Source organism: Urocampus carinirostris, chromosome 6 (genome assembly GCF_059441175.1).
Source record: "Urocampus carinirostris isolate Australia breed hairy pipefish chromosome 6, RoL_Ucar_1.0, whole genome shotgun sequence".
Taxonomy (NCBI): Eukaryota; Metazoa; Chordata; class Actinopteri; order Syngnathiformes; family Syngnathidae; genus Urocampus; species Urocampus carinirostris.
This window is the reverse complement of record NC_142354.1, coordinates 24,194,749-24,214,424: the sequence shown is the minus strand read 5'-3', so window position 1 is coordinate 24,214,424 and position 19,676 is coordinate 24,194,749. Positions and strand designations below refer to the sequence as shown.

At 38.5% G+C, this 19,676-nt stretch overlaps 1 protein-coding gene across 1 annotated transcript in view; it reads right to left on the bottom strand.

The window, feature by feature from the left end:
* col7a1 (collagen, type VII, alpha 1) overlaps positions 1 to 19,676 on the bottom strand; it is a 104,177-nt gene that overhangs the window by 36,670 nt on the left and 47,831 nt on the right. Inside the window, exons 53-68 of the mRNA XM_088337345.1 lie at positions 19,543 to 19,614; positions 17,615 to 17,659; positions 17,257 to 17,292; positions 16,855 to 16,890; positions 14,733 to 14,837; positions 13,461 to 13,526; positions 10,481 to 10,516; positions 10,375 to 10,410; positions 10,258 to 10,305; positions 8,704 to 8,739; positions 4,704 to 4,829; positions 4,406 to 4,615; positions 4,296 to 4,331; positions 2,655 to 2,699; positions 1,504 to 1,620; positions 1,339 to 1,410 (exon numbers count right to left, since the gene is read on the bottom strand). Of these exons, the coding sequence (XP_088193471.1) occupies positions 1,339 to 1,410; positions 1,504 to 1,620; positions 2,655 to 2,699; positions 4,296 to 4,331; positions 4,406 to 4,615; positions 4,704 to 4,829; positions 8,704 to 8,739; positions 10,258 to 10,305; positions 10,375 to 10,410; positions 10,481 to 10,516; positions 13,461 to 13,526; positions 14,733 to 14,837; positions 16,855 to 16,890; positions 17,257 to 17,292; positions 17,615 to 17,659; positions 19,543 to 19,614 (1,122 nt within the window). The remainder of the gene's footprint in view (positions 1 to 1,338; positions 1,411 to 1,503; positions 1,621 to 2,654; positions 2,700 to 4,295; positions 4,332 to 4,405; positions 4,616 to 4,703; positions 4,830 to 8,703; positions 8,740 to 10,257; positions 10,306 to 10,374; positions 10,411 to 10,480; positions 10,517 to 13,460; positions 13,527 to 14,732; positions 14,838 to 16,854; positions 16,891 to 17,256; positions 17,293 to 17,614; positions 17,660 to 19,542; positions 19,615 to 19,676) is intronic.

Below are 19,676 nucleotides of genomic sequence, written 5' to 3'. Positions count from 1 at the left end.
TGTTCCCTCTGATGTGCGCGCGTGCGCAATTGCGCACTGCTGGCACATTCTCAGCGCACAAGAAGATCTAGCCAGCGCACAAAAATGAGGGCTCAAAATTATTTATTAAGAAGTGACTTAAGTCAAAGTTACAGTGCATGAAGGTAAAAATACACGGGTTCCCCTGACATTGTGTCCTAAATGCAGTATTTTGAAGTCGAGTCGAAGTAGAACGAAGTTGAGTAAAGTTAGTAGAGTTTGTCGAGAACCGGCTTATTCGGCTCGGCTCACTAAAAGGAACGGGCTCTTTCGGGTCCTAAACGGCTCTTCAGGTTGTTTTTGCCTCTTTAATCCCAACATGACCAAATATTATGTAAAATTATGCAAAAAATGACTTAAAGGAAGGGGGGAACAGAACAAAAAAGAAAAAAATACCAAAATGAAAAAGTAGTGAAAAGCTGAGAAAAAAAGAAAAGAAAGAAATGTAGGGAAAAAGTAAATAGAGAACAAAAAGCAAAAAGTAACAGCTCGGAAAAAATAAATGAAATAAGGTTTTTTTTAAAGGAATTTAATAAAAAGTAGAAAAAAACACAGAAAAAAAGAAGAAAACGTTTGTGTTGCATTCAGTGAATCTTGTTGCCAACATTGTACTTCCACTAAAATGTGATTACGTACAGTTCTGTATCTTACAACCGACTAAATAAGCCCCCAAAAATGTTAATATAATGCAACAAAATATATCAGGAAATAAAAAGAAATGGATATCTTGTGAAAGAATTTTAAGAACAAACAACGTTTGTAGGCCGTACAACCTTTGCAATAGTACATGAGTCAATTCATTCAAAAGAGAAAAATAATTTTGCATTGCCCGAAACTCAGCAAAATGTAACTTGATGTCAAGGTTTGGACATGTTTGATAATTAAATATCTTGCCACACTTGGGATTATGGTTGCTCACTGTTGTTTCAAGCGTTGCTCACCGACTTTGTGTGAACGCTCAGACCCGTGGAAAATTAGAGGGAACATTGGTTATGGGCCATGCAAAAAATTAAGATGTAATTTCTCAGTGGTAAATTTGAAATGGGAAGAACTTCCTGCAACTGAAAAAGTTACATATAATTGTCATTTTTACCCAACAGTTATGTGGGGAGTGATCTGTTTCAAAAACAAATATAATTGCGATTTACTGAAGATCAAAATTCATATGTCTCGATAAATGCACATGCGAGATTAAAAATTGCATACAAAAATCGGAAATTGGCTCTGAAAGTCTTTCAAAAGTGCTTGAATTTTGTCGTAATAGAAGTGTACGAACCCTGTAAATACCTCTCACAAGGCAAAATGAAAAAAGCAGCTGACCTGTAATCCGTTATTCCCCTTCTCTCCAGACTCGCCTCTGCTTCCTTTATCACCACGAGGTCCTTCGACTCCCTGAGTCCCGATGACGCAGGATTTAGAGACGCGCGTGATGAAATGTGGCGCAGCTTGACAAGGCATTTCGTTCCACGGAAACGGAAATCTTACCCGGTCACCTTTGTCTCCTGGTAGCCCGGGGGCACCGGGGTCTCCTTTTGGTCCAGCAATTCCAGGTGGGCCTCTGATGCCGGGTGTACCGATGAGTACAGAATCAGCAGATTCACCCTATTTAGTCATAAAAAAATATTTACCAGATTTTCTGCACTATAAGGCGAACAAGGATCACCAAATTAAGTCTTTTGTCATATATTGCCCAAATCAAAGACACACTGGACTATAAGGCGCACGGAATTAACATTTCAGGGGTTTTTGAGTTTTTAAGTTTTTCCTTGCCCTCATGTAGGTTTTAGATCAGGGGATGGTGTAATAATAGTTTGTAGTTTTCAATCATCTGTTGTCTGTGCAGCCCTTTGAGACTCCTTGTGATTAAGGCCGTCACAAATAAACATATTTACTTGTGCATAACCGTTTATACACGCTAAATATTAGAGCGATGATTAACGAACATTGTTGACCAAAATTGGATTATATTAGATGCAATGGAAATTGAACCAGGGTCGCCGCAGTGTAAATGCCGAAAATTAACCACTATAACACCAATGATACAGGTGACATATGAAAGGGCATTCGATTTTATCGCATTATCATACTACTTTTACGGTACCAGAAAGGAAGGTTCGAGAATAATAATAAAAAAACAGTAAATTGTCCATGAATTTAAAAATATACAACTCTCTGATGAAGGGTTGGACTTAACGTTTCATTATATATTTCAGGACAACTTTTCTGTTTTCTCTATTCCCTAACATTCATTTCTGGCACTGTGAGTAAAAATAGTGTGTTAAGATAAAATAGAATGCCTTTTCATAAGTCATCTGTACTGGTGATCCAGTGTTAAGGTTTTGGTGCTCTCACCACTGCAACCTGGGTTCAATTCCCATTGTATAAAATTTTTTGCGATAATGGTCAGCGATGATTTACGATTGTTGATTAATCATTGCACAAATCCAGTAATATACCGTAAAACCTCTGTAGTATCGCACACAAATAAATATTGTATGCATTCACAATTGTATCCATATATATGGCGCACTTTAACATTTCTGGCAAATTTGGGGTTTTTATGTGCGCCTTATAGTCCGGAAAATGTGGTATTTTTCAGAGGGTAAGTAAATATCAAGGTTAAAATGGAAATTCACCTTTTGACCAGGTGCACCAGGCAACCCAGTGAGGCCCAGTTTACCCTGAGGAAGAGAAAATGTGTAATTAAAAGAGGAAGCTTACAATGACAAATAAAATCTGACTTTAGTTAAACACAGGATAACTATTAGATCTAAATGTCACGAACCTAAACACAGGTTCCATCACTGTCACTCTCCTTTCTTTCTCTCTCCTATCTTCTATCTCTTTCAACCTTACCTTATATGGTCACTCAATTCCATGTTCAATATTTCTCCTCACAGCTGTGGTCACTTGTCCTGATGTTCCACCTAGCACAACCCTCTCTCGTCACCCCGTCCCCTTGGCTTTGTGCTAGTTTGTTGCCTTCATTGTCCCATCCAAACACTCTTGTATCAGCCTTTTAGTTAACACAGTGTACCAAACCCTTGCTTGTTCTTCTTGATCACGAGTAGGCCTACCGCCTGACCAAATTTTTAACTGTCAGCTCTGCAGATTGAATTTACTGCACTATCAACCCCTCACCTGCATCTTGGACCACAATTGTTGCCTTGCTACCTGACCTTCTGTGTACCGAACCCTGCCAGGATTAAAGACTACCCTTAGCTGTACTAATCAGTGTTCCTGCACTTTGCTTCCGCACAACCCGGTGTGGTTTCTTGACACTGCAAGATATACAGGAAACAACAAGGTCTGAGGAAAAACAAGCAATTGCAGCCAGAACGTGTGACTAGGCTGAGATTTGTTGCACTTTTTTTTTAACCAATCAAACTCCATAATAATTAAGGAATAAGTGATTATTGAATTTAGTGTGGCACAATTTCTATTTGTGACTTCTAAACCCTTTTATTCAATCAGCAGACAGAAACAACAAAGATCAACACAGCACATAATCATTGGCTGCACTGTGCCCAGTCTGGAGGACATTGCTATCTTGCAATACCGCAGCAGAAATATCAACATTTCAAAGGACTCTTCTCACCCTGGCCACCACCTCTCTGACCTGTTGCGCTCTAAAAGGCTACAGGTCATTTAAAACAAGAACCAACAGTTTCAGAGGGAGGTTCTTCACCAGGGCCATCACCACCATAAACAAGCACACAAAACTGTGAAGAAATTGTGACCTATTTGGAAATGTTGTTGCTGATAAATGTTATTGCATTACTTTTCGTAGCTCTGTTGTTACAATGCATTCTTTTTCATTGCACTTTTACAACATAGGCCAGTTTCTAAGCACTATGTTGTAGGTATTTTGACTATTCATCCTGACAGTCCTTTAACTTTATTAAATGTTTACCCTGGATTGCCGTGCCCAATCTTGTTGCATACAATGTTTCACTCTGTTGTTATAAATGACGAGAAAAATAATGTAATTTAATATTATGGGACTAAAATAACCTACAATAACACAAATATATTACATTGAACCAAAACTATTCCAAATTTAAAACTACCGCATAGAGTCGGAAATAAAATTGAACCTGTCTCAGATTGTTGCTGTTTTTTTCCTCAAGCCCGGTGGTTTCATGATCAAAGCCATGAAGCACTATTATGTAAATTGGTCAAGTAAACGTTATTTTGAAAAAAATACACTTCAAAGACCTCTTTAACCGGTAATATCATCTCGAGAGTGGGCAAAGCCATCCAATCACTCCACTTACACTTTCGCCTCTGTCTCCTTTCTCTCCTCTGTCACCCTGAAAAACAAATGTGCACAATATATGATTTGTATCATCTTGAGTCCAATACACAATCAGAAACCCTTCCTTACCTTCTCCCCTTGTCTCCCAGACTCGCCTATTTCTCCTGCTCTCCCAGGAACACCCGGAATTCCCGGCTTTCCCGGCTCTCCAGCGGGCCCCGGAGGTCCCGCAGGCCCTCGCTCCCCGATAGCTCTACCTGGGGGCCCAGGTGTTCCAATGGGACCTCTCTCTCCTTGTTCCCCTTTTGTTCCCCTGTCTCCCGGAGTGCCACGTGCTCCCTAGCGTCAGGTGCGATAAGAAAATCTATATATACTCTGTTTGCAAAAATCCCGCCCGGTTCTGTCTCATTAGTGGAGTTGTACTCACGTCTGTGCCAGATGCTCCCCTGAGACCGGCTTCACCCCTGTCTCCTTTTTCACCCCTCTCCGGTCTCACCACTGGAGACGTGATGGGTCTGTCCTTTCTATCCACGATGGCCTTCAGGTCAGAAACCTGCATGGGCGGTGGAACAAATGGCCGTCTGAGCGTCTGCTAAAGGTGCTGAACTGTGAAATGATTTCAAGCAGTCCATTCCATTCCATTTCAACCGCTCCAAAATAGCTTGTAATCAGTCTCCTTTGTGCAACTTGTCTGTTGTTGAAGATCAGAAACAATTTAAGGCGGCAGAGTGGTTTTGAGAGCACATTTTGAAGGAAGAACCTCAGAATAACTTTGTTTTTCTCCCTGAAACGTATTTCATGTGATGTTAACTCATTCACTGCCAGAAGGTAATTCATATGTTTTCAGAAATATTGTCTCTTAGTGCCAATATATTATATATACACATTACATTTTATTTAAAAAATAAATAAAGGGTTTGGCACAGAAAGTATCAAGCCTCTGGGAAATATTGGAATACGATAAGTCACCATTTGATGGCAGAAAGAAGCCCTCACATCCTAGTATTGCTTCCTGTATCCAGCAATTGAAGTGTGTAGGTGGCCCGGCATGGCGAGTGTAGGAGTAGTGAAGCAGTGTGGTCAGAGTAGCGAAGATAAGGATAAGTACAGACAGTGAATGCTTTGAGCTTTTTTCTTTCTAAAAAGATAGCAAAGTGTCGTTTAATGCAACCGTGAGAATGCAATGGCCGTGGTGATCAAAATCGCATGGTCACATCACAGGAAACATTGGGAGCTAAAAAGTTCTTGCAAAGTTCTAACCTCGTTCATGCATCAGTTCAGCGCTCTTGCAGATTTTTTTTATTTTGCAAGCAAAGTGCTTTTATGTTTATGCATTGTTTCGATACTGGAATTTTTTACAAATGCAAAAAAAGTACTGCTTGAAATGCATTCTTTCACAAAAAGTAGTTTTTCTCTGAAGATGTTTCAGTTTTTAAGAAACTGGTGTTTACTAAACAATGGTAAAAGCTATAAACATACTTCTTTTCTAATGGTAGATGAGAAGTTCAAGCTTTATTCAGTTCTGTAGCTTTATAGGCAAAGGACATGTCAAACATTTGTGAGGCTTTCAACAATGAGGCAATTTGGCAGAAAATTGGCAGTCACCAGCTCTTCCTATTTGAGAGAAACGTCTGGCATTGAATAAGTTCATAATCAGAGTGATCAAGGTTATTTTTAATCAAGATCCAGGTATGAGTTATGGTACTCATCAACGACTGATTTCGATCCAGGCCGGCGCGTTTTAGTCAAATCACTGCGCATCCTATTTTTCATTTTGCTTACCAGGCATTAAAACTCAGCCAACCCAATTTAATGGGATGGCAAAGCTTTTTACTCACATAAAGTGTTTGACAAGACAAAATACTGCGGAACAGATGTCACATTAAAAATGTAATTCATTTTCACTTGCAAATCAATTCAAAAGCTGTTAGAAGTAAGCCATCTTAATTATTTGGTTTTGGGTGAAGGTTTTGGATTCTCCAAGTTCATTGACGTAGTGTGTTTTTTGTATTAATGGAGACTGAGTCTGTTCTCAACACATAGCAGAATTACAGGTAGAAGTTGGATGGGAAAGATTTCATGGATTTTTATGTTGTCTACATCCTTCTTTCCTTGCCCGTTTTGTACTTTCGAATACTACCGTAAACAAAGAAATGTAAAGGCTTTGTCTGCTAGCTGGAAATGGTTTCGTTTAATCACTTTCATTGGTATCATAGCAGGATGTGGTATGCTGGAAAGCGGACAGGAAAAAAAACAGACTGAGACTAATCAACACAGCCCAGAAAACTATTGCTTGCTCTCTGCCCAGTCTTTGCCACCACAAAGCTAACAACTCTATGAAGGACCTTTATCCTTCCTGCCACCTCTTCCTGAGCTATTGCCTTCTGGTAGGTAATACAGGTCGCCTAGCACATTCCTAACAAAGCCTCCTAGATTGTTAAAGGTATATCTCTTGCCAGTTCCATTGTGATACTCATATATTTTTTTATTGACGTTTGGGGTCATTTCTGTTGCTACTAAATGCTACTGCACTACTTGCACTATTGTTACAGTGTACTATTATTACAACTTAGGCCGGTCTTCAAACACAACCTTGTAAATATTTCTGGCTATATATCCTGACATTTTTTTATCTTGTTTTTCTCTTTAGTCCTTATTATGCGTTTATCCTAGAGTGCCATGTCTAATCTTGTTGTAAATGTTAACTAAATTGTTATGAATGATGATAAAGAAATATCGAAATTTAATTATTTTTCTAATTGTAAGAGGGACGATGCTTCGATAGTTGGCAGAGTTTCAGTTGTTATAATTATTGTTTAAAATGTATTTAGTGAATTATAAATAAGTAAACCATGATTCGATACCAATTAATTACAGATACTGTATGAACATGTGTGTGTAAGACCAAACTAGCTCAGAAAAACTCAAGATCTTAAAAAGGTTCATTCTTATCTAGAGTTCTGCAGGAAATTGTTATAGGCTGAGAAATATTTTTTGAATTAACCCGAGTACCTCAAATATCTACGATCAGCGCTCTCCGACAATGTTTCTCATTATCTGTTACATTACCATGTTGAGGAATTATCTCCGCAGCAAATACTACAGGTAAATCATTTTAGGAACTACTTTTGTTTAAAGATACTATTTGATTTTGTTTTGCAAAAAATAAATAAATTTCCGCCGTTGTATTTATTTTTCTTATTTTACCAGAAAAAGACATAAACATTTTACATTTTTTTTATTATCAATGTAGGCTCCATTGCTTTTAAACTTTGAAAAATGGGGAAACAAATTAACTGATAAAATTAATGTCATGATTACCGATGAGCTCATTTGGCGCCAACCGCCGCGGGTTCTGATTGGCTCCCTGTCACTATTTGAACCCAGTCCTGTCAATCCGCTGTTGTTAGTCCATCTGCGAACCTATGTGTATACAAGGCAAGCCTTATTTGACCCTGATTCCCGCCGGTCCCGTTTTTGCTCCTGTTTGTCTCCCGCTGCGACCGGTTTTGATCCCGACCACGTCTGCTCTCCCGTCCCGGCTTACGACCCATTTTTGATCCCGACTACGTCTACACTTCCGTCCTGGCTTACGACTCGTTTCCGACCACGCTTTGCTCTCCTGTCCCGGCTACCGACCAGTTTTTCCGTCCCTGACACTGCCGTCGCCCGCTACAGAAGATCCGCTTCCGTATTCGGATCACAATCCGATTGCGAGAGCGACTTGCTTCCTGCGTCCAGTGAGCATCGGATCGCGGGCGCTGCCCTTCCTCTTTCTTTCAATAAAATTGTGAGAAAACGTTACGGGATTGGGTCTACCCTGTGTGCTGGCTGTGACCATCGAAAGTAGTAATTGAATAACGCCAGAGAAAAAAATATTTTACTGATTCATAGGGGCAGATATACTTTTTGAAAAAATGTTGGGAAGAATGTTTGGCATTATGCAAATATATATGCAATTTACTGCAAAATCCATTACATTTGTATCCATTAATTTATTGTTTCGTATGATTGCATTTTACAAAGTCATTGCTGTACTGTAATTTAAGGTACTATAGTTAAAGCTGTACTTTTTTTAGGACAATAGTTAGGTTTTAAACTCGATATAATATTGTTTATTCATTAAGCAGTTTTAACGAATTTACTCCCATTAATACTATTAATTTTACAGTATTTATCCAAAAATCGATAGAGCTGATCAGTGAATTTTGTTTTAACCCAGAGTGCTTTGTGTCTTATAATGTAAAACTGAAAACACAATAAGATGGTATTTTCACTGCAGAAATGAGGGCCACTGGTTTCAGCACCATTTTAGTTAAATGAGGTCATTCAATTCTAGTACATTCTTTTAGGTAACCAAAGAAACTTGGCTTGAATAGAAATAAAAAATACATGAAATAGCCTTTTGTAATAATCAATTCTCATACCTGAATTCCAAGGAAGGCCAGGGACTTCTGTACATCCTGATGATTAAAACAGAAAAATATTTAGCAAAAAATTCAAGTTCAATGGCTGCACACTACCGTAAATTTCTGACTAGAAGCCACGTCTTTTTAAAAAATATTATCAACACCGTGGATTTAACTACAGTACGGCTTATTTTTATTGATTTTTTTGGGACGGGAAAAACATTTTGCCCAGCGACAGTAGACCAATAAAATGAACGAATTCAGGTGTGCTGTGGCACTTTTTGCAGGAGACTGCGCGGCTCCAAAGGTGCTGAATATCAAATATTTTTTGCAAATTTTGGGGTTCGATTGCCACATTTCTCAAGTGTGCAGGAGACTGAGAAAAATGGCGAGCTGCCCTGTTCCACAATTTATTTGCTTTATCTACAAAACACAGCAGTGCTGTCTGAAAACATTTATGATGCCCTTATAGAGGAGAAAATAGTCACTCTTTTACCAACATTATTTATAGAATACATTGCAGGAGGAAGATGGGGCAATTTGACGGTACTTGATTCAATATCCATAGTTATTTTTTTTTTCCCAACAAATTAAGTCCTAAATGTACACGTCTGAATTGTACAGCAGTGGAAGTCATCTATCAAAAACGCTACATTTCTCTTTCGATATCATCGGCATCAATGTGAGGTGGCTATGGTTTCCTTTAATCCTCAAGGAGCAATGACAGGTGAATGGTTCCATGGCAACCACCAATGACAACACAAAAGACGTACTCCACGTTTGTGTTGCAATCTGGCATTATTCACAGTATGGTTGTGGCAATGGTACAGATACCATTAGTCAATAAAATTAATTCTATCCCTACAAAAATTACTACGGTGATATGAAAAAAAACCCTCAAAGACCAACATATGATTTTCTTTTTCATCGCATTCATATAATGGCAATTTACTTTAAATTAATGCCAAAAGAAGGCAGTCAAAACTGATATTGCCCACCAACACGACTACTGATACCTTAAAAATGTTCAATATCTGAAATAGATGGGTTTTGTCGGTATTTTATTCGTTATTGACTCCGTACTTATGATATTTCAAGTTTTTCACGGACTCTTTAATCCATACATTTAAATAGAACAGCAGTAGAAGCTATTCATCAAAAATGCTTCCTTTATCTTTCTATGTCATCGGAGTCATTATTGCCTTTGCTGGAGTTTCCTTTGTTCCTCAAAGAACGATGACTAGCGAATGCAATTTAGTTGTGTCTACGCGGCACCCACCAACGGTAACAGCACAAAAACTACGTCTATTATACTGTTTTCCTCAGTGTGGTTGCCCTGACGCTGATGTAAACAACGTGCACTAGAGCACAGAACAGCTTCAAGTGTGCAGGGCCACAGCACTGTTGGTGTTCTGCAACGCCAGATTTACCACGCGGTTGGAGCCAGGTATACAATGCGTGTGCAAAGACAAAATTGAGTTCCCTTCTTAAATTTAAGCATAGAACTTTTAATTAGGTGTTCTCTGTAGTCTGGAATGTACGGTATTTCAAATGTAAATACAGGTCTGTTACCACAGTGGTCCCAGGTTTGCCAGGTACTCCGTCCTCTCCTGGGTCACCCTATAAAAGAAAATCATATGAGCATCAAGTCAAGACACAAACTCACTTACACAGAGAGGCTGAACTTACCCTATCACCTTTAAGACCGGGAGAACCTCTTTCACCCTGGAACAAGAAAGTTCACTTTACAAAGAAGGACGTGCTCACTGACCGGAAACAAACAAGGACAACTTACTCGAGAACCAATAGCTCCGGGAACCCCGGGTACGCCCTGGAGAACACAAGGAGAATGGGAATTGAGATTACTTTAGATCTACCTTAGTGCGGTTTTTGGGATGTATCCTGTGACTTAGAGATGATTTTGTCAAGTTTTACGATTGCGCACCATGTGCTCAAAGAGCAGATATTATTTAAACAGACACTGTTTAATATTCATTCAACCAAAAACGAGTGCTACAAAGGACAATGAAGATTACAAACTATGGAGAGCCATAGTTTACAAATCGCACTGTTTTCTTCCATTTCCAAAAAGTACGTTTGTATGATAGTTCATGCATTTTTTTCTTAGCATTCAAAACAATATTTGTATTTTTAAATGAATGATTAAAATATTCATCCTAATGAGGATAAGCGGTACGGCTGATGAGATGAGATGAGATGATTAAAATATTACCCCTAGTAGGAGCCAAATAATACACAATGTCCCTCTACAGGACTGGTTTCAAACAGGGCGCCCGAATAAAGCCCGCCAAGGGTTTTTATCCTGCCTGCATAAAAATTGTATTCCATTTGAATTGAAAATTGCTAATTTTACGTATATTTACATATTTTAAGATTTTTGCAGAGGTAGATAACTGTGCTTAACGTAAAATAAGAAAATTATACAAATAAATGTGCAGAATTAATTGAATGTAGCAATTTTTTAGTACAATTATATTAGTAGTAGAGGTAGGTTTTCTGATTTTACTAAAAATATAACTTCAAGTACTTCCTGAAAAAATTATATAAAATGAAAATAAAATAATCAGCTAGTGGAACATAATAAATTGCCTTCAAAACATGATTTGTTTACTCATTGAAAACATGTCCTTTTAAAAACCTTTTAACGTGAGTGATGGGGAAATGTGTAATATTTGACTACCATATGCAGCAATATGGTGTAATGCAACTGAAAACAAGTGCTAAAAAGTACAAGGAAGAATGCAAACTGCAGGGACTCATAATTACCCCATTATTTACTTTTTATTTGCCAAGCCTTCCTAAGGGTTTTTTGGATACCCGTAGCAGCAAAAGGGTTGATAATTATGTCAGCTCCCTATAGGTGAGGCTCTTGTTATGTAAAATAACTGTATATTTCTCTACCAATATTTAAAAAAAAAATGCACATTTTTATGATGCTTCCTGTATTTTTACTTATTATTTAAATCAATCTTTTTTAATGGTGTTTTGAGTACTAGGAGGTGCTAAAGAATACACACTGTCACTTTAAAAAAACATTTTTGACACCTGCAAAGAAGATTTCATGAGACATGAAATAAAAAGAAAGGACTCAGGGGAAGGATTTTAGAACAGGTTGGATTTTTTTTTCTGAAAGATTCCCTCCCTGTTCTTCTGTTCTAAATATTATTAAAAAATGCACGTTTATATGATAGTTCATGTATTTTGATGATTTCTTTCTAACAAAAGGAGGTGTTAAATAATACATTGTCCCTTTAAACAAAACATAATATTGAACACCTGCATAGGAGATTTCATAGGATGCCAGTTTGTTCATAAGACTATTATTACACACTGTTGTTCATTATATTGACCATACAATCATTGGGGCTATCTGCTTTTGAAACCTAGGATATGTAATAAAAAGAAAGGGCCTTTAGAACGGATTGGACTTTCTTATCTAAAAGCTTTTTTCCCTGCAAAGAAGAGATCCACAGGTTTGAGAGCGTTCGCCATTCGGGCCCCGGTGCATCGGAATGCTCTTTCCCCTGAGATTCGATCTGCAACCTCAGTGGAAATGTTTATATCTAAGCTTAAAACACACTTCTATTCTATAGCCTATGAATAAACTATATTTTATGTTGGCAATATCTGTTTATTATTTGTTATTGTAACATCCATTGCAGCCTGGTAATCCTGAAAGGGGGATACCACATGTGAGGTCTCTTCTCAAGGTATCTTCATTTTCCTCATGAGGAGGTTTTTGAGTTTTTCCTTGCCCTCATGTAGATTTAAGATCAGGGAATGGTGTAATAATAGTCTGTGGTTTGCAATTATCTGGGGTCTGCGCGGCCCTTTCAGACTCTTTGTGATTAAGGGCGTCACAAATAAACATGACTTGACTTATCCTCCTTGCAAGTTACAAGTATTTTTTTAAAAAATTCACTTTTCTATAATAGTTGGTTTTTTTTCCTTATGATTTAAAGCGATAGTTTTTTTTAATAAAGTTTTTTTAAACATTCGAGGGTGCTAAATAATACACAAAGTCCCTTTAAACAAAGCAGTGTAAGGTCCATGCTTTGTCATTTCCAACTTTGCTGTTAAGGCATCCAAAAGAAGATTCGAGAGGTCAAACTGATCTTTGACCACCAATTTCTAATCTTCTGAAGTGGATATCTGCGCCAGATTTATTAAAATCGCCCCCAGGTGTTCCTGAGGTATTTCATTCCCCGAAGGAAGGAAAAAAAGATGGTCTTTGAGGTCGCAGTGATTTTAAATCACCCAATCTAAACGCTTTAACCTTGAAAAAAAGGGAAAAAATGGACACCTATGCATTTTTTACAAGGTTCCCTGGAGGTGTCCTCCAAGGAAGGGGGCATAATAGAAGGCGCCCCTCCCGGCCGCAAATGTCTCCGGCACGGCGGCAAAAGGAACAGCCGCAGATAAGACTGTGGGAGGGAATCGGGCGCATACGGAGGCAGATTAGATAAAATACACATCACTGTGGCTACATGTGGGAGGGCGATGCAGCTGGGGATAACGGAGCCGCACGAGAGCTGAATAGAGAGAACCGAGTTGCACGTCTGTGTACAATAAAAGATTGGGCCCACAGAGAACGATTGTTTAGCGCATAATGAGTGTCTGCCCAGTCGCTCTTGGTGCGCCACATTATTCCTAGCGCAGCGCGCTGCGGGAAGGAGCAGCGAGGTGTGTTAATCGCCAATAAACAGTAAGAGGGTTATTATCAATGTCGAAAAAGCAATTTCATTGAAACTCACGGGTGTTCCGGGAGGTCCTTGGGGGCCTGGGATCGGTGCTGCTTCGACTCCTTTGACGTACACAACCTGATTGAGATGTGCAATGCGTGCATTAGTTGTTATTGTAATCAAAAATGTACTCAGTGCTTTCATACCGTGCCTTCCTTGCCATTTCAAGTCATACATCACGATAATAATTGAAAACTACAGTAATTCCGCGATGTATCACATTTTACTGTTCGCACATTTCACTACTCGCGTATTTTTCTTGTGCATTGTGTTCTGTAGTCGTATTGGCCAAATAGTTGCCCGTCCCCCTTTTCTGCCTATGTCTGCCTGTGCACAAAAAAGTTATACACATACGTAAAACATCATGACGAAGCTACATTACTACAAGCAAATCTTTAGTAAAAGCTGTGGTGTCAACAAAACACTCTGGACCGAGAAAAGCACCGGCGGCCGTGTCCAAAAAGACAGAGAAAAAGATGGTTTCTTTCACAAAGTTGGACTTTTCCACATGCTAAAGGAAGGTAAACGTAATGTTTACATCTAATTTTGTTTTCCAATAACCTCCACACAATTGTAATAAAATATAATCTGAAGTGAAAAAGTGATAGTGTTCCGAATCAATAGTGCAATACAGCAGCAAGAAATTATAATTTGATTGTGCAAAAGTAATTTGTAGAAAAAATCAACGGTTATAAAGTTCATTACAAGTATTTGTCAAACAACAGCACTAATACTCTTGAGTAGTCATAAATAATAATAATAATAATAATAATTTCCTTTGTATTGTCATTCTGTGTAACAATGTACACAGAACAAAATGTCGATACACCTGACCCGTTGTAGCGAGCCGATGCAGCCGCAGCCAACAGAGGGCGCCGCCATTTTACCAATGTTATAAGTCTTTGGTATGACTCGGCCGAGGCGCGAACCAGCGACCTCCCAGTCTCAAAGCGGGCGCCTTACCATCTAGGCTACTGATAACAGATAAGGATAGCACTAAAGTGTCTATCCGGCCAAATTGATTAATAATTATAAGGCTTTTAAAACATAATAGTTTGCTTAGTAATGACGTGAATTCAATTTCTACCGCAACAAGAGTGTAAACTATACTGATATCAACCTACGTCACAAAAATGTTGATAATAAATCTGGTATCGGCAATTATAATACTGTAATACCTTATTTTGGTAATTGTCAATTTCTACCTTTGGCACTAACATCAAGTCCAAGAGTGAATGGCCCTGCCCTTAATGTTTTTGGAGAAAAGGTTTTTAGTAGTCCCACCTGTCCTGGAGGACCAATGCTGCCTGGCACTCCAGGAGGTCCCACGGGGCCTGCGGGGCCCGAAGACCCATTAGGGCCCCGCTCTCCTTTTTGTCCATCACGGCCCTGAAAAAAAAAGATTCTTATTTAGATTTGCTTCCTCAGAGACTGAAAGGGAGAATTCAACTATAAACTATATAATTCACTTAAAATAAATGTTGGGTCTAACGGATTGTACGGGGACACATCCTTGGAATGTAAATACTTATCTTTGGTCTGAGTACTGTAGTACAATAATATAAAATTATAAAACTGCTGCCGTTACTCCGCTATTTGTGTGGAGATATTTTATCTACCATTTCTACAGAGTTGGCTTTTAAGTTGGCTTTATAACTATAAAATACTAAAATCAGGTCAAGGTCAGCTTATTTGCGCATATTTGGTTGTGTGTTAACTGTAGCGAATGGTAGGCAGCGCGTGTCGAGGGAGGCGTGGCTTATACAGAAACCACAAACAGGAGCACATAATTTACGTTGAGAGTGTGCTAAATTTTGCTCTTTTTTTCGAAAAAAATATTTTGGCAATACACCATGCTAAGAGAAAAAAAGTAAACATCCTAGACGGTACCCAGAAATAGAAAAGGAGATCTTCAAGTGCTCTAAAGCCGTGAGACAAAATTAATATGGAGTGTCTCGGCTAAGTGTTTGTTTGCAAGCTCTCAAGGTTGCACAAGCACAATAAATATAAAGGCTTTAATTTCTCCAGAGGTTTGTGCAACAATGTCTCCTACTTCTTTATAGCAGTTTTAAGGGGTTCGGCTTATATGCGCGTATATACAGTAATACGTAGGTAGATATTTACTTTCAGAGTAACACGCTACTTTTTGGTGTCAGTAATCTGGGGGGGAACTGAATTACCGTATTTTCCGCACTATAAGGCGCACCTAAAAGTCTTAATTTTTTTCAAAAGCTGACCATGCGCCTTATAATACAGTGCGCCTTATTTATGGAACAAAATTATTTCGCAGTCTTGCAACTAACTTGCAGCTGCCGACTCGATTTTCCCCCGAACGCCAAGTAGTCCGCGGTGTATGCTGGGATTTATTTACCGGCGTTTCATTGGCTAACCAATGTGTCAATCATCATTTGAATCGATCACTATTGGCCAAAGTTATTCGGAGCCTCGGGTAGGCTAGAGGGCCGAAACAAACCCTGCAATTGGCCGAAAAAGATGTGACAATCATCAGTTAAATCGATCGCTATTGGCTGAAGTTATTCGGAGCCTCGGATTCGCTAGATGGCCAAAACAAACCCTTCAGTTGGCCGAGTTTAGCAATGGCTTAGCAAGCTTGCTAAAGTAACAACCGAAGAAACATGTTTCATTAGTCTGTATTTGTACATATTTTACTCTCCTGGATTTACTTCACTCACGGTTGTAAGAAGACCATGATTGCGTATCATTATTGAACGTGAGAACTTAGGTAAGTTATGCGGCTTTATATTTTCCCGGTATCTTGTTTTAGAACGATCTTGATGTTGCTGTGATGAGTTGAGTGAATTAAACTCAATTCCAAGTGTTTATCGTCATATGCAGAGTAAAGTTGCGAGCGAAAAAGAAAATAGAAACTAAGTGTTTGGCATTTCTTGGATCCCAAGACATTTGAAATGACGCATTTAAGTGACATCGTACGGACTTCTATGGCTTCTATGACACGTATTGAAATGAAATGACACATATTTGCTTCTTTGCAAGCTTTGGGAATGTTAAGGGGCTAATCAGTTGGACTGAATCATCTGACTGTTTTGTCCACGTTCCCATTGTAGCGCCTTATAATCCGGTTCGCCCTATAGTGCGGAAAATACGGTACTTTTAAAATGAAGTAACGAGTAATTGTAACTAATTGCTGCTTAAAATTCATAACTCAAAAAACAAACTTGCTCACAAAAGTGTCAAAAAAGTGTTTTTCAAATCTGATTAAGGGAATATAGTATGAGGCCAATACTAGCAGAAACCAGGCCAACGTCGATGTACTTCAGAAATAAAATGAAATCGATAAAAGACGTGGTTGCAGGAAGTTGAAGACACAAAAAGGACACAATGTAAAACATAAAGTGACAAAAAAGAATGATGTGGAAAAACTGACATCTCGACCACCAGGCCCGGCGTCTCCTCTATCACCCTGCAGATAATAAAAAAGAAATGTCAGCAACCTAATCATTATCAACAATGACTTCAGTGAACCTGTATTTGAGAAAGCCCAAATGTTGAATATTTTGACCACTAGATGGCCCTTTGTTGCCCGGTACAAGCGAGGGCCAGTGATAGACGGCACAGCGTGCCAGACAAACTTAACACTGGTATGATAATACATGTTTTTTTGCCAAGTCTTCAAATCAATGTTTTTTACTGGTTGAAAACGTGTCTGTACCACTAGGAGGCACTCAATAATATACACTTTCCTTTCAAGCCCCCAAAATAGTTTAAAATCATCACTGATATAAGACACCTAAGTGGGTGTGAAACGATCAGGAAATTGAGCACAAACCTTTCTGCCGTCCTCTCCTGGCACCCCGTCCTCGCCCTATGTAATCACAACAAACTGCATTAGAGACTCTACAGGGGGAAACTGAATGATGGCCAGTTTTGCAGTAGGGGCACTCTGATAATTTAGAGGCACCACTTTACAGACTCATTCAGGGCAGCCGTTATGCAGTCAAGCCTGAAATAAAAGGCTACACTGTTGCTGAGAAGCTCACGTCTTTTTGACAGGAGAGAGTATCAACGTTGTTACATCCACGGCAGAAGTAATAAATGAAGCACATTTATAATTATGTTATACTATTTTCTGACAACTATGATTGCATGTAATTGAAAGGTTTGCAATTTGGAATTCCTGTTATTACCGTTTTGCCTTGAAGCCCAGGTTTACCATCTTCTCCTGGTTTACCCTGGATCAAATACAGTAAAAAGTCACAGGTATATTTATGTACTCAGACTCTTTAAACAGCCTTGGGTCAAAAATAATCCAAATTGGGTAAGAAAAAATGAACAATTCACTGCTTTTTGAGATTTGTCGTAAAATGGACTCAAATTTTTTTTTCTCCTTCAAATTATTTTGAGTTGTTTTGTCTGACACATCATATTGAAGACAATAATATAAACATTAAACACAAGTATTATTTGTTATTCCCATTATAGCAATACCATTTTGAATCGCAGTTTACTCTTCCTGATTTCTCTACATCACAGATTCAATGGTGCATTGTGTTCTGCATTCTAATTGGCTAAACAGTCGCCGCGACCATTGTTTTTTGCCTGTGTCTGTCTGTGCGTTATTAACATTGTAGTCTAAGTTGTACACATACGTAAGACAGCTCGACAAACCTACACTGATTATGTGCGAATCTTATTCAATTTTGAGTTCCTCTAAGAGCCATCCTGTCAACGAATTGCTCTGGACCGACAATAACCTCTGCAGCCCGGACCAAAGTGCAGACAAAGATGCTTTTTATCGCAGACAAAGTTTGACCTCTCGACATGCGAAAAGAAAGCAAAAACATTTTACACCACATTTTTGGTTACCGATAATGTCCACATGATGGCAACAAAATATAATCTGAACCAATAAAAAATGATAGTGTCTTAAATTAAAAGTGTAATATAGCAACTAGATTATCTATAAAATTATAATATAACCATAAAGAAGTTATTTGTAACAAAAATATTTATGAAGTACAGCACTTTAATTTGTTGTTTAATGTTCTTTTCACTTTACACATTTTACACCACAATTTTGTTTTCCAATAATGTCGATAACAACTGAATGTCTACTGAAGTAAAAAAGTAGATAGTGTCCTAAATGAATCTGGTTATAGCAGCAAGATCCTTATTAAAATTATAATTTGAGAGCAAAGAAGTTATTTGTAATAATACTAAAAAAACGTTAATAAAGTACAAAACGTATTTATTTGACAAATGCTTGAGCCTATAAATAGGCTTTGTTCTTTGGCTTCAGTGTATAATGCAATAATTATTAGATAAATAAACTAAAGTTTCTAGTTGGTGGGTTTTGACCAAGGTAAGTCCTCTTAAACAAATTCGCTTATAAAGCAAAATGACCAATATTTTGGGGTTCTTATAAACAAAAATGTCTTTTTAACACAATTGTATAAATAATTTAAACAGAATAACTAATTTGAGATATTTTTTTATGTAAAAGAACTACAGTATATTGCTAATGCTGATATAAACAAATGATGAGGCTCTGTTTATATTTAAGGAATCCCTAAACTTTCTCCGCATTGAGGGGAGACAGTAGAGGTGGCTTGGGCATCCGTTTCAGAATCCTGCTTGACACCTTCCTAGAGAGGTGTTCTGGGCATGCCCCACCGGCAGGAGACCTAAAGGGGCCAAATGACACACTGGAAAGACTACGAGCTGGACGAAGTGGCTGGGGGCATGGCAGGAATGCCTCAGTAATTCAGAAGATAATATGGATGAAGTGGCTGGGGACAAGGAAGTCCAGGTTTCCCTGTTAGGCTGTTGCCCCCGCTACCCTACTTCGGATAAGCGGAATTTAATACATGAATGGGTGACCCCAATTGTGTTACTGTTTTATACAAGTTGCGGTCATATTTCAACAAAATGACCCTACCTATGGTATTTTTGTGTGTAAAACAAGCAAGAGAGCGGTTTTAAATTAATATAAGTAGTAGGTGGGTCCACTCTTGACCCAATTAGGTTATTTTTGACCCCACTGTTTTTAGAATGCAAACACGTTTATAGCATAAATCTGTGTATGTATCAGCTTTAGTAATGTAGGTGTACTCACAGGTGTTCCAGGAGGACCTGGTGGACCCACTGGCCCCTGAGGACCTTGTTCACCTCGGAGTCCTGCTAAACCCTGAGGACAATATTAGCATTTTAGGCACATACACACATTATAATATGAATGAATGCAGGATA